This window comes from Euprymna scolopes, chromosome 46, assembly GCF_053919585.1.
Source record: "Euprymna scolopes isolate OS-2025 chromosome 46, ASM5391958v1, whole genome shotgun sequence".
NCBI lineage: Eukaryota > Metazoa > Mollusca > Cephalopoda > Sepiida > Sepiolidae > Euprymna > Euprymna scolopes.
In genome coordinates this window covers 142,661,592-142,680,511 of record NC_136527.1, presented here as the reverse complement: position 1 = coordinate 142,680,511, position 18,920 = coordinate 142,661,592, and the positions used below count along the sequence as shown (strand labels likewise).

The 18,920-nt window shown below is 26.3% G+C and overlaps 1 protein-coding gene across 3 annotated transcripts in view; it reads left to right on the top strand.

Moving 5' to 3' along the window:
• The window catches only part of LOC145270819 (uncharacterized), a 106,489-nt gene extending 88,292 nt beyond the window's left edge, over positions 1–18,197 (top strand). Inside the window, exons 2-3 of one of the 3 annotated variants that reach the window (XM_080126395.1) lie at positions 7,946–8,060; positions 11,268–18,197. In XM_080126395.1, coding sequence (XP_079982521.1) covers positions 11,312–12,859 — 1,548 coding nt within the window. In that variant the 5' untranslated portion in view covers positions 7,946–8,060; positions 11,268–11,311 and the 3' untranslated portion in view covers positions 12,860–18,197. Of the gene's footprint in view, positions 1–7,942; positions 8,061–11,267 lie in introns of all 3 variants that reach the window. The other 2 variants (XM_080126394.1, XM_080126396.1) reach the window with 2 other exon arrangements.
• Positions 18,198–18,920: the final 723 nt, after the last annotated feature.

Here is an 18,920-nt window from a genome sequence, read left to right as displayed (position 1 = left end):
AGCATAATTATTTATTTAATACAAAGAAACTAAAATATGAAGAATAATTATTTATTTTATTCAAAGAAACTAAAATATGAAGATTAATTATTTATTTAATACAAAGAAACTAAAATATGAAGATTAATTATTTATTTAATACAAAGAAACTAAAATATGAAGATTAATTATTTATTTAATACAAAGAAACTAAAATATGAAGAATAATTATTTATTTAATTCAAAGAAACTAAAATATGAAGAATAATTATTTATTTTATTCAAAGAAACTAAAATATGAAGAATAATTATTTATTTTATTCAAAGAAACTAAAATATGAAGATTAATTATTTATTTAATACAAAGAAACTAAAATATGAAGCATAATTATTTATTTAATACAAAGAAACTAAAATATGAAGAATAATTATTTATTTAATTCAAAGAAACAAAAATATGAAGAATAATTATTTATTTTATTCAAAGAAACTAAAATATGAAGATTAATTATTTATTTAATACAAAGAAACTAAAATATGAAGAATAATTATTTATTTAATACAAAGAAACTAAAATATGAAGAATAATTATTTATTTAATTCAAAGAAACTAAAATATGAAGCATAATTATTTATTTAATACAAAGAAACTAAAATATGAAGAATAATTATTTATTTAATACAAAGAAACTAAAATATGAAGCATAATTATTTATTTAATTCAAAGAAACTAAAATATCAAGAATAATTATTTATTTAATACAAAGAAACTAAAATATGAAGAATAATTATTTATTTAATACAAAGAAACTAAAATATGAAGAATAATTATTTATTTAATTCAAAGAAACTAAAATATGAAGCATAATTATTTATTTAATACAAAGAAACTAAAATATGAAGCATAATTATTTATTTAATTCAAAGAAACTAAAATATGAAGCATAATTATTTATTTAATACAAAGAAACTAAAATATGAAGAATAATTATTTATTTAATTCAAAGAAACTAAAATATGAAGCATAATTATTTATTTAATACAAAGAAACTAAAATATGAAGAATAATTATTTATTTAATACAAAGAAACTAAAATATGAAGAATAATTATTTATTTAATACAAAGAAACTAAAATATGAAGAATAATTATTTATTTTATTCAAAGAAACTAAAATATGAAGATTAATTATTTATTTAATACAAAGAAACTAAAATATGAAGCATAATTATTTATTTAATACAAAGAAACTAAAATATGAAGAATAATTATTTATTTAATACAAAGAAACTAAAATATGAAGAATAATTATTTATTTAATTCAAAGAAACTAAAATATGAAGAATAATTATTTATTTTATTCAAAGAAACTAAAATATGAAGATTAATTATTTATTTAATACAAAGAAACTAAAATATGAAGCATAATTATTTATTTAATACAAAGAAACTAAAATATGAAGAATAATTATTTATTTAATTCAAAGAAACTAAAATATGAAGAATAATTATTTATTTTATTCAAAGAAACTAAAATATGAAGATTAATTATTTATTTAATACAAAGAAACTAATATATGAAGCATAATTATTTATTTAATACAAAGAAACTAAAATATGAAGAATAATTATTTATTTAATTCAAAGAAACTAAAATATGAAGAATAATTATTTATTTAATTCAAAGAAACTAAAATATGAAGATTAATTATTTATTTAATACAAAGAAACTAAAATATGAAGCATAATTATTTATTTAATACAAAGAAACTAAAATATGAAGAATAATTATTTATTTAATTCAAAGAAACTAAAATATGAAGAATAATTATTTATTTTATTCAAAGAAACTAAAATATGAAGATTAATTATTTATTTAATACAAAGAAACTAAAATATGAAGAATAATTGTTTATTTAATACAAAGAAACTAAAATATGAAGAATAATTATTTATTTAATACAAAGAAACTAAAATATGAAGATTAATTATTTATTTAATACAAAGAAACTAAAATATGAAGCATAATTGTTTATTTAATACAAAGAAACTAAAATATGAAGCATAATTGTTTATTTAATACAAAGAAACTAAAATATGAAGCATAATTATTTATTTAATACAAAGAAACTAAAATATGAAGAATAATTATTTATTTAATTCAAAGAAACTAAAATATGAAGAATAATTATTTATTTAATTCAAAGAAACTAAAATATGAAGAATAATTATTTATTTTATTCAAAGAAACTAAAATATGAAGAATAATTATTTATTTTATTCAAAGAAACTAAAATATGAAGATTAATTATTTATTAAATACAAAGAAACTAAAATATGAAGAATAATTGTTTATTTAATACAAAGAAACTAAAATATGAAGAATAATTATTTATTCAATTCAAAAAAACTAAAATATGAAGAATAATTATTTATTTAATACAAAGAAACTAAAATCTGGAAAATAATTATTTATTTAATTCAAAGAAACTAAAATATGAAGCATAATTATTTATTTAATACAAAGAAACTAAAATCTGAAAAATAATTATTTATTTAATTCAAAGAAACTAAAATATGAAGAATAATTATTTATTGAATTCAAAGAACATAAAATATGAAGCATAATTATTTATTGAATTTAAAGAAACTAAAATATGAGGAATAATTATTTATTTAATTCAAAGAAACTAAAATATGAAGAATAATTATTTATTTTATTCAAAGAAACTAAAATATGAAGCATAACTGTTTATTTAATACAAAGAAACTAAAATATGAAGCATAATTGTTTATTTAATACAAAGAAACTAAAATATGAAGAATAATTGTTTATTTAATACAAAGAAACTAAAATATGAAGAATAACTGTTTATTTAATACAAAGAAACTTTAATATGAAGAATAATTGTTTATTTAATACAAAGAAACTAAAATATGAAGAATAATTGTTTATTTAATACAAAGAAACTAAAATATGACGAATAATTGTTTATTTAATTCAAAGAAACTAAAATATGAAGAATAATTATTTATTTAATACAAAGAAACTAAAATATGAAGAATAATTGTTTATTTAATACAAAGAAACTAAAATATGAAGAATAATTATTTATTTAATACAAAGAAACTAAAATATGAAGAATAATTGTTTATTTAATACAAAGAAACTAAAATATGAAGAATAATTGTTTATTTAATACAAAGAAACTAAAATATGAAGAATAATTATTTATTTAATACAAAGAAACTAAAATATGAAGCATAACTGTTTATTTTATACAAAGAAACTAAAATATGAAGAATAATTGTTTATTTAATACAAAGAAACTAAAATATGAAGAATAATTATTTATTTAATACAAAGAAACTAAAATATGAAGAATAATTGTTTATTTAATACAAAGAAACTAAAATATGAAGAATAATTATTTATTTAATACAAAGAAACTAAAATATGAAGAATAATTGTTTATTTAATACAAAGAAACTAAAATATGAAGAATAATTGTTTATTTAATACAAAGAAACTAAAATATGAAGAATAATTGTATATTTAATTCAAAGAAACTAAAATATGAAGAATAATTATTTATTTAATACAAAGAAACTAAAATATGAAGCATAACTGTTTATTTAATACAAAGAAACTAAAATATGAAGAATAATTGTTTATTTAATACAAAGAAACTAAAATATGAAGAATAATTATTTATTTAATACAAAGAAACTAAAATATGAAGAATAATTGTTTATTTAATACAAAGAAACTAAAATATGAAGAATAATTATTTATTTAATACAAAGAAACTAAAATATGAAGAATAATTGTTTATTTAATACAAAGAAACTAAAATATGAAGAATAATTGTTTATTTAATACAAAGAAACTAAAATATGAAGAATAATTGTTTATTTAATTCAAAGAAACTAAAATATGAAGAATAATTATTTATTTAATACAAAGAAACTAAAATATGAAGCATAACTGTTTATTTAATACAAAGAAACTAAAATATGAAGAATAATTGTTTATTTAATACAAAGAAACTAAAATATGAAGAATAATTATTTATTTAATACAAAGAAACTAAAATATGAAGAATAATTATTTATTTAATACAAAGAAACTAAAATATGAAGAATAATTATTTATTTAATACAAAGAAACTAAAATATGAAGAATAATTATTTATTTAATACAAAGAAACTAAACTATGAAGAATAATTATTTATTTAATACAAAGAAACTAAAATATGAAGCATAATTGTTTATTTAATACAAAGAAACTAAAATATGAAGCATAATTGTTTATTTAATACAAAGAAACTAAAATATGAAGCATAATTATTTATTTAATACAAAGAAACTAAAATATGAAGAATAATTATTTATTTAATTCAAAGAAACTAAAATATGAAGAATAATTATTTATTTAATACAAAGAAACTAAAATATGAAGCATAATTATTTATTTAATACAAAGAAACTAAAATATGAAGCATAATTATTTATTTAATACAAAGAAACTAAAATATGAAGCATAATTATTTATTTTATTCAAAGAAACTAAAATATGAAGAATAATTATTTATTTTATTCAAAGAAACTAAAATATGAAGCATAATTGTTTATTTAATACAAAGAAACTAAAGTATGAGGAATAATTGTTTATTTAATACAAAGAAACTAAAATATGAAGATTAATTATTTATTTAATACAAAGAAACTAAAATATGAAGCATAATTATTTATTTAATACAAAGAAACTAAAATATGAAGAATAATTATTTATTTAATTCAAAGAAACTAAAATATGAAGAATAATTATTTATTTATTCAAAGAAACTAAAATATGAAGATTAATTATTTATTTAATACAAAGAAACTAAAATATGAAGAATAATTGTTTATTTAATACAAAGAAACTAAAATATGAAGAATAATTATTTATTTAATACAAAGAAACTAAAATATGAAGAATAATTATTTATTTTATTCAAAGAAACTAAAATATGAAGATTAATTATTTATTTAATACAAAGAAACTAAAATATGAAGCATAATTATTTATTTAATACAAAGAAACTAAAATATGAAGAATAATTATTTATTTTATTCAAAGAAACTAAAATATGAAGATTAATTATTTATTTAATACAAAGAAACTAAAATATGAAGATTAATTATTTATTTAATACAAAGAAACTAAAATATGAAGATTAATTATTTATTTAATACAAAGAAACTAAAATATGAAGAATAATTATTTATTTAATTCAAAGAAACTAAAATATGAAGAATAATTATTTATTTTATTCAAAGAAACTAAAATATGAAGAATAATTATTTATTTTATTCAAAGAAACTAAAATATGAAGATTAATTATTTATTTAATACAAAGAAACTAAAATATGAAGCATAATTATTTATTTAATACAAAGAAACTAAAATATGAAGAATAATTATTTATTTAATTCAAAGAAACAAAAATATGAAGAATAATTATTTATTTTATTCAAAGAAACTAAAATATGAAGATTAATTATTTATTTAATACAAAGAAACTAAAATATGAAGAATAATTATTTATTTAATACAAAGAAACTAAAATATGAAGAATAATTATTTATTTAATTCAAAGAAACTAAAATATGAAGCATAATTATTTATTTAATACAAAGAAACTAAAATATGAAGAATAATTATTTATTTAATACAAAGAAACTAAAATATGAAGCATAATTATTTATTTAATTCAAAGAAACTAAAATATCAAGAATAATTATTTATTTAATACAAAGAAACTAAAATATGAAGAATAATTATTTATTTAATACAAAGAAACTAAAATATGAAGAATAATTATTTATTTAATTCAAAGAAACTAAAATATGAAGCATAATTATTTATTTAATACAAAGAAACTAAAATATGAAGCATAATTATTTATTTAATTCAAAGAAACTAAAATATGAAGCATAATTATTTATTTAATACAAAGAAACTAAAATATGAAGAATAATTATTTATTTAATTCAAAGAAACTAAAATATGAAGCATAATTATTTATTTAATACAAAGAAACTAAAATATGAAGAATAATTATTTATTTAATACAAAGAAACTAAAATATGAAGAATAATTATTTATTTAATACAAAGAAACTAAAATATGAAGAATAATTATTTATTTTATTCAAAGAAACTAAAATATGAAGATTAATTATTTATTTAATACAAAGAAACTAAAATATGAAGCATAATTATTTATTTAATACAAAGAAACTAAAATATGAAGCATAATTATTTATTTAATACAAAGAAACTAAAATATGAAGAATAATTATTTATTTAATACAAAGAAACTAAAATATGAAGAATAATTATTTATTTAATTCAAAGAAACTAAAATATGAAGAATAATTATTTATTTTATTCAAAGAAACTAAAATATGAAGATTAATTATTTATTTAATACAAAGAAACTAAAATATGAAGCATAATTATTTATTTAATACAAAGAAACTAAAATATGAAGAATAATTATTTATTTAATTCAAAGAAACTAAAATATGAAGAATAATTATTTATTTTATTCAAAGAAACTAAAATATGAAGATTAATTATTTATTTAATACAAAGAAACTAAAATATGAAGCATAATTATTTATTTAATACAAAGAAACTAAAATATGAAGAATAATTATTTATTTAATTCAAAGAAACTAAAATATGAAGAATAATTATTTATTTAATTCAAAGAAACTAAAATATGAAGATTAATTATTTATTTAATACAAAGAAACTAAAATATGAAGCATAATTATTTATTTAATACAAAGAAACTAAAATATGAAGAATAATTATTTATTTAATTCAAAGAAACTAAAATATGAAGAATAATTATTTATTTTATTCGAAGAAACTAAAATATGAAGATTAATTATTTATTTAATACAAAGAAACTAAAATATGAAGAATAATTGTTTATTTAATACAAAGAAACTAAAATATGAAGAATAATTATTTATTTAATACAAAGAAACTAAAATATGAAGATTAATTATTTATTTAATACAAAGAAACTAAAATATGAAGCATAATTGTTTATTTAATACAAAGAAACTAAAATATGAAGCATAATTGTTTATTTAATACAAAGAAACTAAAATATGAAGCATAATTATTTATTTAATACAAAGAAACTAAAATATGAAGAATAATTATTTATTTAATTCAAAGAAACTAAAATATGAAGAATAATTATTTATTTAATTCAAAGAAACTAAAATATGAAGAATAATTATTTATTTTATTCAAAGAAACTAAAATATGAAGAATAATTATTTATTTAATACAAAGAAACTAAAATATGAAGAATAATTATTTATTTTATTCAAAGAAACTAAAATATGAAGATTAATTATTTATTTAATACAAAGAACCTAAAATATGAAGAATAATTATTTATTGAATTCAAAGGAACTAAAATATGAAGAATAATTATTGATTTGATACAAAAAAACTAAAATATGAAGAATAATTGTTTATTTAATTCAAAGAAACTAAAATATGAAGAATAATTATTTATTTAATACAAAGAAACTAAAATATGAAGAATAATTATTTATCGATATCTAATATCTATTATTAAATTTAAAAATAACTCAGAAGTATTTAAGTTCACAGGAAGGCATTCCAACCTCATTTCATCCCCTCTGTATGAAACTAAACTAAACTAAACATAGCTCATGTTACTTAGACTTAAGCCTAGAACATGTCTCCCGGTGGTAATTTATCGAGTATGGATCTGGCAATCTCTTTTGATCGTTACGTCATTTTCAATATGTTTCTCTTCGATATGTTTTGTTTCAATATGTTTTTTTTCAACGCTACACCATTTCACACATCAAAACAGCCGAGAAAAGAAAATGATTCTTGTTTTCCATTCTATTTCAGCAGATTATCATCTTTTCCCTACGTCTCTGAGTGTCTATCGTGCAGTTAGGGAAGCTGAGCTTTTTAGCGACTGTACATGGTCCCTGATACCTTGCTTTGAATGGCTGACCGTGCTGCGGTAAGAGCAGAAGGAATTCTTCGCCCACTTTAAACTCTCTTTCTACCAGTTTTGTATCATATGTGGCCTTCATGGTCCTCTGGCTTTTTTACCAGGTTGTAGTATTGGTAAACTTAAGTGGGAGGAATTTCAAATAAAAATTTTTTTTAAAGATTTTGAAGTGGTCTTAAATTCTTGATCAGGAGTGTGTATATATATATATATATATATATATATATATATAATGGTTACTGGTAGCCGAATGGATAGGTCTTTGGTAATCGAGCCAGAGATGGCTCATGTTGCCGAGTTCGAATCTGTCGACTGGTGTTAATCGCGACACCTACATTGACGATTCCCGAAAGGATGAAACACTAGTGTTTGTAGGTATTTAATTATTATAGTAAAAAAAAAAAAATATATATATATATATATATATATATATATCAAAACATCGTTAATTCATTACCTACTCAGCAGCAGCCATATAGCGCAATGGTGAGAAGCCTTGACTGTCATTTGGGCGGTTGGGTTTCGATCCTGGCTCTTGGCAGTTGTCTGTCTAGCCGCACTGATGAACTGTGAAACAGCAAAACAGTACTCTATGTGGATGACTATAATGCTCCCTATCTTGGGTTGAACATATTGGGAAGTGATATACAAACTGCCATCAGCATATTCAGCGACGCTCTTTGTATAAACAAATCGAGTGGAGGCATTTGGACGATGTCAAAGCATTGTTAATTCATTACCCACTCAGCAGCAACCATGTAACGCAATGGTTAGAAGCCACCTAATGTCCTTGTTTTTCCCCATTGTAGTATTGATAAGTGGGAGGAGTTTCAAATCTATCTTTAAAATAGATTTCTTTTTTAAGATTTTAAAGTGGTCTTAAATTCTTGATCAGGAGTATGTATATATATATATATATATATATATATATATATATATATACTGGACTACCCGTGACCTGTTGGGTCAGTATGTAATATTAGCTATGGAATTAATGTATGAGCATGACACTTGTGACGTAAAGAAAATAGTTTTTTTTTTGACATAACAGAAACATTTCTATGAAAGCATATTAAAATGAAAAAAGAATATAGATAGATTTCTATGAGTGGTTCTGTTTATAATTGTTTATTTTTGAAAAACAAAAACTTACAGCCATTGAATTATAAGTGGTTTGCCATACTTATAGGTAAATGTGCACTGAATAGATATAATACGTAAATTTAAATTTTGATATACCCTTGACCCACTTCCCATAGCAGTAGAGCAACGAAACTTGGCACAATTATTAGTTTTTTTTCTACATAGGAACCACCCAGAGTTATGCATTTCTCCCATTGTTTGATGCAGCTCTGGAAACTGTTTTTGTGGAACACCCCAGCTTGGTCCTCCAACCATGACGTGACTTCAGAAATCAAGGCTGCATCATCTGGGAAACGCTTTCCTTTCAAAAACCACTTCATGGCTGCGAAGAGGTGAAAGTCAGAAGGTACAAGGTCAGGAGAGTAGGGATTTCATAACCACATGCCCGTGCTTCTGATCTGCTGACATGGGAGTTGTGGACCAGCTGATCTTACCCCACCTCTTGATTTTGATAGCTTCCCTTAATTTCCTCAAAAGTGAAGCATAATAGGCTCCTGTAATTGTGGTAACCTTTGCCGGAAAATCTGTCATCACTACTCCGTTCTGGTCCCAGAAGACTGTGAGCATAACCTTGCCAGCGGAGGGCTGCACCCTTGCCTTCTTTGGAGGTGGTGAGTCCAAGTGCTTCCACTGCATTGACTGGGCTTTGGTCTCTGGATCATAGTGATGGATCCAGGTTTCATCCTGTGTAATCAGTCTTTTAAAAAACTTTGACTCATCTTCTTGGCACATCTCCAACCTGGGAATCCATCTGGCAGACACCTTATGCATATGCAAATGGTCATGAATGATAGTTTCCACAGACTCTGTACTAATCTTGACATCTTGGGCTATTTGGCAAATAGTAATGCGCCGATCTTCCAAAATGGCAGCCTCAACTTGACGGACAGATGCCTCATCAATGGCAGAAGGGTGGGGGGGCGACCAGGTCTAGGAGCTGTTTCCACAGACTTCCGGCCATGTTTGAATTCACAATGCCAGCGTTTTACAAGGTCATATGATGGGGCATTATTACCATAAGTTTCTTTCATTTCATCAAAAGTTTCCTGTGGTGTGCGACCTTTCAAATACAAAAACCGGATCACTGCTCAACATTCAACAGGCTCCATTTCACACCTGACTCGGTTCAAACACCTGTAAAATAGAAACCACAATTAGTTCAGAGCTGTAATTTGTCACATAATCTGTAGAGATATAAATCATTGCACATGCAGAATTTCAGGTAGATCAGACAACTGGAAGTGGGTCAGGGGCATTACTTATTGCACGCTTCTCGTAGAAGAAAATGTATGAATGTTTTTTTAAGAAAGGTGTATTAAAAAATTGAGAATAAATTAAAAAAAAGGTGGTGGGTAAATCGCCATTGTAAAATACTCTTATGGTTGTCAACGGGTTAAAGTAGATTTATTTGTAAGAAAATTGCGTTAAAATAACTTAATATAATACGGAAATGAACGACGTAAAAAAATCCAGAAAGTATCAACAATTTTTTATTTTGATAATTAAAACACACAAAAAAAAACAATTGGGACGTTGAAAACGTACACAGTAAAACAATGCGTTTTATTCTCGTGTTGATTATTTGTAACGCAATGTAAAACCATTGTTTATTTGGAAAATTTAAATGTGAAAAAAAAAATTGTACGTATGCACAACCGGAAGTCGTAAACCAGATGTTGTGTTACAACACCCATTACAAGGTCATCTGAGTTATATATACTAGCAAGGTGACCCAACTTTTTTTTACAAAGGCTGTTTAAAAAAATATCTGTAGAAATTAGAACATTTATACGTTCAAATATCAACATAAAATCTGTTGTATATTTAGAATTACATTTAAAAAAAACAGAAGAATCTTTATGATGTACATACTCGGCACAGAACAAACATGTCATATTCCAAAAAATCATGTAGGTTTGGCTAGTAACTTTTCTATTTTATATAAACGAAAATATTTAGTTGTCAACTAAAAGATAAATTTGTTTGTAGAGCCGTGATAATTCATTTTGTTATACATTTTGTATATATTCAACTTCTATTGAATCTAATGAATTCTATTTATTTTATTTACAGATTTTCCACCTGCAAAATTCATAATTCGTTTGTTAACCAGAAAAATGGAAAAGAAGGAATCAAAATCAAAAGAAAAAAAGACGGACAAAAAATATTCGTGCGAAAAGTGTGGATGTAAGTTTTCCAATAACTCAAATTTAAAACGACACGTGAAAACGCACAAAAAAGATACAGCAGCATCGAACAAAGAATCTAATGCTGCTGTTTCACAAAAGCCAAGTGCGGAGAGCAACACACAATCCGTTGGGAAGCAGGTTACGTGTGAGATTTGTGATTCTGCATTTCCGAAGTCGTATTTAGACATCCATATGAGAACGCATACAGGTGAAAAGCCACATCGCTGCAAAGTTTGTGATGCATCTTTCACGCAGAAGTCGCATCTTGTCATGCATATTCGCATTCATACTGGGGAAAAACCGTATCGATGTCAGATCTGTGAGACGTCGTTTTCAAGGAAAGACATGTTATCGTCTCATATGCGTTCACATACTGGCGTTAAACCGTACCGCTGCAAAGAATGTGACAGTTCATTTTCACATTTGTCGACGTTGAAAAACCATAAACTTACGCATACAAAAGAAAAACCGTTCACTTGCGAAATTTGCGGGCATTCGTTTTCACGTCACTCGAATCTGAAACAACATCTACACACGCACGATGAAAAGAAACCATTTCGATGTGAGACGTGTGCATCTACTTTCAAAACGGAAGAGTTGTTAAAGGATCATGCCCAAACGCACAGCGGGGATCGTCCATATTCTTGTGACGTCTGTGATGGTTCGTTCACGACAACGTTAGCGTTAAAGCAGCACAAGAACATACACACGCGAGAGAAAACGTATTTCTGCGAAGGTTGTAACACCTCGTTTACAAACAAGTCAGGTTTCTCGCGGCATAAATGTAACCACGTCCACGAAAAATGCTTCTGCTGTGAAGTATGTGGCACAGCCTATTCATGGAAGTCACAGCTCATACGTCATCTTCGAACACATTCTGGTGAACGTCCATTTTCCTGTGAAACGTGCGGAGCTTCATTTTCACGGAAGTCATATCTAAAACCGCACATGCGAACCCATTCTGGTGAACGTCCATATTCGTGCGAACTCTGCGGTTCCTCGTTCACCAATATTTCTGGACTAAATTATCATATTCGAACGCACAGTGGAGAGAAACCATATTCCTGTGACCTCTGCAATATTTCCTTTACAAGCACGTCAGGTCTAACATCACATAAACGAACACACACAGGTGAAAAACCATATACTTGCTCACAGTGCAACACCTCATTCACAACGTCATCAAGTTTAAAACGTCACAAATTCATTCACACTGGAGAAAAACCAGTGACCTGTGACATTTGTGGCCTTTCTTTTTCAATGAGGTCACACCTTAAAGAACATATACGCCGTCACACTGGAGAGAAACCATATTCTTGTGAAGTTTGTACAAATTCGTTTACAACTTCAACATCATTGAAATATCATATGAGAACTCACACTGGAGAAAAACCATATTCTTGTGAAGTTTGTGGCTCTTCTTTCTCATTTAAATCAAATTTAAATCAGCATATGCAAAAACATGCTGTAAGTTAAAGATTTAGTGTCTATTATACACTGTCCTCAGCTCTCTAAGATGAATTCTTGTCCAGAAAGATATGCTCTAATGCCTACATACAGTTTGTTTTTTTTTTACTGTAATGACATATGCATTTGTTGTTTGTTGGGAATTATAGAGGGGCCTCCAGGCCTTTATAAGTGGTGACCCCTTTGTAAAATATATATATATATATATATATATATATATATAATGTTGTATATGACAACCTGCCATGAACAAAATCCTATCTGTATATTTACCCTTGACTGGGTTAAGTTTAAGATTTAATTGTTTAATAGACATTGTCCTATGGTCTCTGAGCTGGATACTCAACCAGACTAGATAAATTCTTCTCCAAACAACCTTGCTTGAAGATCCTTTCCATTACAACTAACTGATGATTAATCAATTTGAGGTGACAGCATTGGAATAGATGTTGCGAGCCTGTCTTTGCTTTATCGTTATTTTCATGGCAAGTGCTTGTCTGGGCTCCAATCTCTGGTCCCCCCCCTCGCCAATCTTTCACGAAAAACACTTGTCTAGCTGAAACCACCGTCAATAATTTTCCCCACTCTTTATCTGTGCCTAAACCAAAACGTAGATTCCATGAACAAAGTTTCTTTCTTAGAACTGTATGCCTGTGGAACTCTGTTCCATTAGTCTGTTTTCCAGTTGACTACAATTTGGTTGTCTTCAAGTCCAACGTAAACAAATTCTTGATAAACTGTCCTGTTAAATAATCCAATTTATCTACTACTTTCTACTAATAACAATTACTAAGAAATTATCCCATTGACTCAATATGCCTTATTCTCGAGTGGCCCCTTTGTAAAAAAATATATATATGTTATATATGACAACCTGCCATGAACAAAATGCTATCTTTATAGTTACCTTATACTGGTTTTAGTTTAAGATTTAATTGTTTAATAGACATTGTCCTCGCGTCTCTGAGCTGGATATGCAACCAGACTAGATAAGTTCTTGTCTAGAAAAACCAAGACACCAAAACAAAGATATGCCTATATACAGTTTTTTTTTTAGGACAACCTAACTTGAGAATTTTTCCATTACAACTGACTGATGATTAATCAGTATCAGAAATCAGAAAAATTGGAACATTTTGGGGTAATGAAGTCAGTATCGGAAAAGTCTAATTTGGTATGAAAACACTTTCCCCTACAAGTGACCCTGACACTACAGAAGTAAATCCTGACAATCATTCTAAATACAGTATGGTTATCCTACACTGACTTCTACTTGGTACAAAATCCTATCTGTATAATTACTCTATACTGGTTTTAGTCTAAGATTTGTTTGATGAAAACATTTCCCCTACAAAAAAATCTTTATTTACATACTTATCACAGAACAAAGATGTCACATTCTAAAAATCATGTGGGTTTGGCTAGTAACTTTTCTATTTGGCTAGTAAATGAAAATATTTAGTTGTCAAAGGTCAACTAAAGAAAATTTGTTCATAGACTTGCATGTGTATACATCATGCTAATATATGAAAGCGAAACCTGACCAGTGATTGTTGAGGACATGTGTTGCATGGAGAGAAACAATACGAGAACAACAGGATCCAGAGAAAGAATATTTGGATAGTGAGACGATTAAAGTTATTGAAAAGTTTATTTTTACCTTGGTGATATCATTGGAGCATGGAGAACTTAGTGCTAGTTGCGTATATGTTGGGATACCTCTTATTTTTTCTTTCTTTTTTTTTAACAAGGGACTCTCCATTGATCAAGGCATGAAAGCCACTCGAGGATTAGGATTAATCACTGAGACAATAGCATACTGATCGTTACTGGTGATAAATCATTGTGTAAATCTTGAAATTCAGTAGTGCTGCATTTCTCTAAGTGATATAACATTGCTTAAGCTGAATACTCAACCAGACTAGATGAATTTTTGTGTTGAAATCCAGTAAAACGAAGAGACTAGCCACTGTCTGTAAAACTTAATTCCATATGCAGAGAAATGTATTATTGGCAGATGGTTAAAGCACTTAATAATTTATTGTTTGTTGGGATTTATGGATTTCAAAATTATATGTTGTATTTGATTGGTTTTATTGATCAACTAGCAGTTCAACCTGGCTTAGCCCGGGCTCTACGTACTGTTCATAACTTGCTCTACGTGAATGCACTTTATGTAAGATTTCAAATGTTTAGACCAAAATTTATCTGAGAAATTTCGTAGAGACCGCAGAGGTCAATTTTTTAAAACTTTGGCTCCAATTTTGATTAATCCAATGTATTATTTTGGTTTCAAATCAAAATACAAAGTTTTACCCATGTCCAAGGCAATATTGGAAAAGTTTAACTTGGTATGAAAACACTTTCCCCTACAAGTGACCATAATACTATGAGTCTTGAAATCCAGTAAGATCAAATGAAAGATAACATAGTTGTCTGGTCGATAAGTGAGGGGAAATTAATATTTCTAACTTCGTCTCTAACTCAACATTTGAGAGAAGACAATTTTAATTTAGTTTCTGTGAACTTCAACTTTTGCTCAAAAACTTTTAATACCTACTAAACACTGTACTCGTGTGTCTAAATTTTCTCTGTACAAAAAATAGAAAGAAAGCAACTTTTTGGTTCATAGAAAAAGACATTGTGTCTTCATGTTTTTAACGTTTCTCTCTACATGAGAAGATACTTTTGACTAAATATTCAAAATACCAAAGAAAATCATTTCAATATGGCTACCAAACACTGGTTTAATACAAGGATTGGTGCAGCTTCTCTAATTGATGTGACATCATTAAGCTGGATACTCCACCAGACTAGACGAATTCTTATCTTGAAATTCAATAAAATCATGTAAGGCGACAGAGGGAAAGGGGGTGAAAAAAGCAAATGCGTTAGCTGTCTCACCCACGGTGACTTTGACATCATGGGCCTTCGAAATAACGTCTTTTAAATGTACATTGAAATCAGTCGGTGTGAATGATTTGTAAAAATATCAACACAAAAACTAACCCCTCCTTGCAAAAAACTGCTCAGTTGACCAGAACAGAATCAATCTTTTTGGTCAATGTTTCGATATTTGTCGTCTGAGAGATCGATCTTTCTAACAATACAAATTTTGTCAGTGTTCCTTTCATGTGTAAAAAGTTTTTGGCAGACATACTAACACACAGACACACACACATTTTGCCTTTTAGATATTAGACTAGTGTGGGATACCCGGCGTTGCCCGGGTGTTTGGAGGTGTCTGTGTTAAAAAAAAAATGTTTACCTTTTAGATATTAGATGTAACCACAATATGCTGGATACTCCACCAGACTAGATAAATTTTTATCTTGAAATTCAGTAAGATCAAAAAAAAATATACTACACCATAGTTATGTAGTAAATAAAGTAAGGGTGAAATTAATATTCCTGACTTCTTAACTAACTCAACATTTAAGAGATTGAAGCGAATTTTAATAGAATATTCAAATATGTATGTATTTCATATAAAGATCAAGGATTAGTCCGAAGATGGAGGCCCCTTGATTTCTGTGAACTTTGAATTTTAGCTGAAAAATCTTTCATACATATTAACCACTGTACTCATGTGTCTAAATTTTCTCTGTAATAAATGTTCCGACTAGAAAGAAAGCAACTTTTTATGTTGTTTGTTCATAGAAAAAAAGAAACCATTATCATAATGTTGCTAATGTACCCCCCACTGTTTTATATGGATGACCAAAACTGATACAATAACCCACAATCTTTAATTCCTTTAACATTATTTCATTCAGCCTGAAATCCTTAAACTCTTATTATCATGTGTTGTTTTTTATGTATATTTATTTTACACACAGAGTTTTCTATTTGCTCCACTCATCCAATATGTGATGATTTGGATTTATGTGACCTTTGACCTTTGCTCCCCAAACTTTAATACATACTCTGTACTCATGTGTCCAAATTTTCTCTGTACAAAACATGCTAGAAAGAAAGCTACTTTTTTATGGTATTTTGTTTATACACAAAGTTTTCTATTTGCTCCACTTCTGCAGTATGTGGTCCTTTAGTCTGATTTAAATCGCATTTAAAACGGCCTTTTCAAAAACAAGAAAAAGTTTTAATACTTACGACATACTGTACTCGTGTGTTTAAATTTTCACCGTATAAAACAGACTTACTAGAAAGAAAGCAACTTTTTATGTCGTTTGTTCATAGAAAAAAGAAATCATTATTATAACGTTTGGATCACTCTTTATATGGATGACCAAAACTGACAAAAATAACCAACAATCTTTACTTTCTTTAATGTTATTTAAATACCAAACAAAATCATTTCAGCATGGCTACCAAACACTGGTTTATGCAACGATTCATGCAACTTCTATAACTGATGTGACATCATTAAGCAGAATAATCCACCAGACTAGATGAATCCAGTGTAATATTCTGGTGAACTATGTGGTCCTTCAGTCTGATTTAAGTCACACTTAAAACAACTTTTTCAAAAACAAGAAAAAGACTTAATACCTACTAAACATTGAAATCCAAATCACAACATAATGTTAGGAAAATAAACAAATTTTTTACTTCTCCAACTTTACAGCATGGCAAGGAAGAAGAAAAAAAAGAAAGAAAACTGAAGATGGAGTATATCCCTGAAATATATTTATGTTATAAATTTCAAACAAGTAAAATATTTGTTTATTTTCCTAATATTACGTTGTGATTTGGTTTTCAAGCGCACTTGATGAATTCAAATTAAATCAACGTTTCTATATGGAATTTATATCCTTGACGTTATTTTCGCGTTGCCTACGCACTGTTCCAACATTTCAAAATACAACCGCTGAGATACAACTTGCGGCTTTTTACAAACCAACTTTCCTTCCTCCAACTTTAAAACATGGCAAGAAAGAAGAAAAAGAAAGAAAAAAAAAAGAAAACATACTGAGGATGGAGTTTGGCTCTAAAATATATTTATGTTATAAAATTCAAACAAGTAAAATATTTGTTTGTTTTCCTATTATTACGTGATTTGGCTTTCAAGCGCACTTGATGCATATTTTATTCTGTACTCATGTGTTGAACTTTTCTCTATACAAAACGTATTAAAAAGAAAGCAACTTCTTTGTTTGTTCAGTCATAGAAAAATAAATTGTTAGAACATTATATCTGTAGAAAACGTACTTACAAGAAAGAATGCAACTTTTTTATGTTTGTTCATAGAAAAAAGAAATCATTGTTATAATATTGTTAATGTTTTGCTCATTCTTTATATGGATGACCAAAACTGACAAAATAACCGACAACCTTTATTTCCTTTAATGTTATACTGAAATTTAATTTAATCTTCCGAAACTCTTATTATCGTGCATTTTTTATTTATGCATAATGTATTTTACACACACACACACACACACACACACACACACACACACACACAGTTTTCTTGTATTATTAGCTCTACATGAATAGGTATTCATGTAGAGCTTTTTGTATCCTGATAAATTATTGTATAAAGACGATTTTTTTTTAATCTTTGTTTAAACACATACACAATGGCGAGAACTTGAATGCCTACTAGACACTATCCTCAAGTGTCTCTCTGTTCAGGGTTTGTTAGGATGTAGGGGATGAAGTCATCCTTTATTGTTAGGTGGGAGATTAATGAAAAGTCGTTTGCTAAGAAACGAAGTCACAAAATACGCCAACATAATAATTACTACCAAAGTAAATTGATTTATATCATAGTAAAATCTGCTAAAAAAAAGAAAAATTAGTAAGCAGACCAAGCATAGAGATCAGCAGTATATGGGAACCTATAATTATAAAGAAAAACAAAAACTGTACAACCCTTCCTTAAATTTTCAACAGTAAAAGGGAGATAATCCCCTGTTAAACTTTATTAGAAATACCTCCCCTCGTCAACCAATTTTTTTTTCACAGATTCGAAACAATGACTAAAAAAGTCTGATTTAAGTCACATTTCAAAAGTAAGAGAAAGTTTAAATTATTGTCATGTGTCTACGGTTCCTCTGTAGAAAACGTATAAGAAAGAAAGCAACGTTTTTATGGTGTTTTGTCC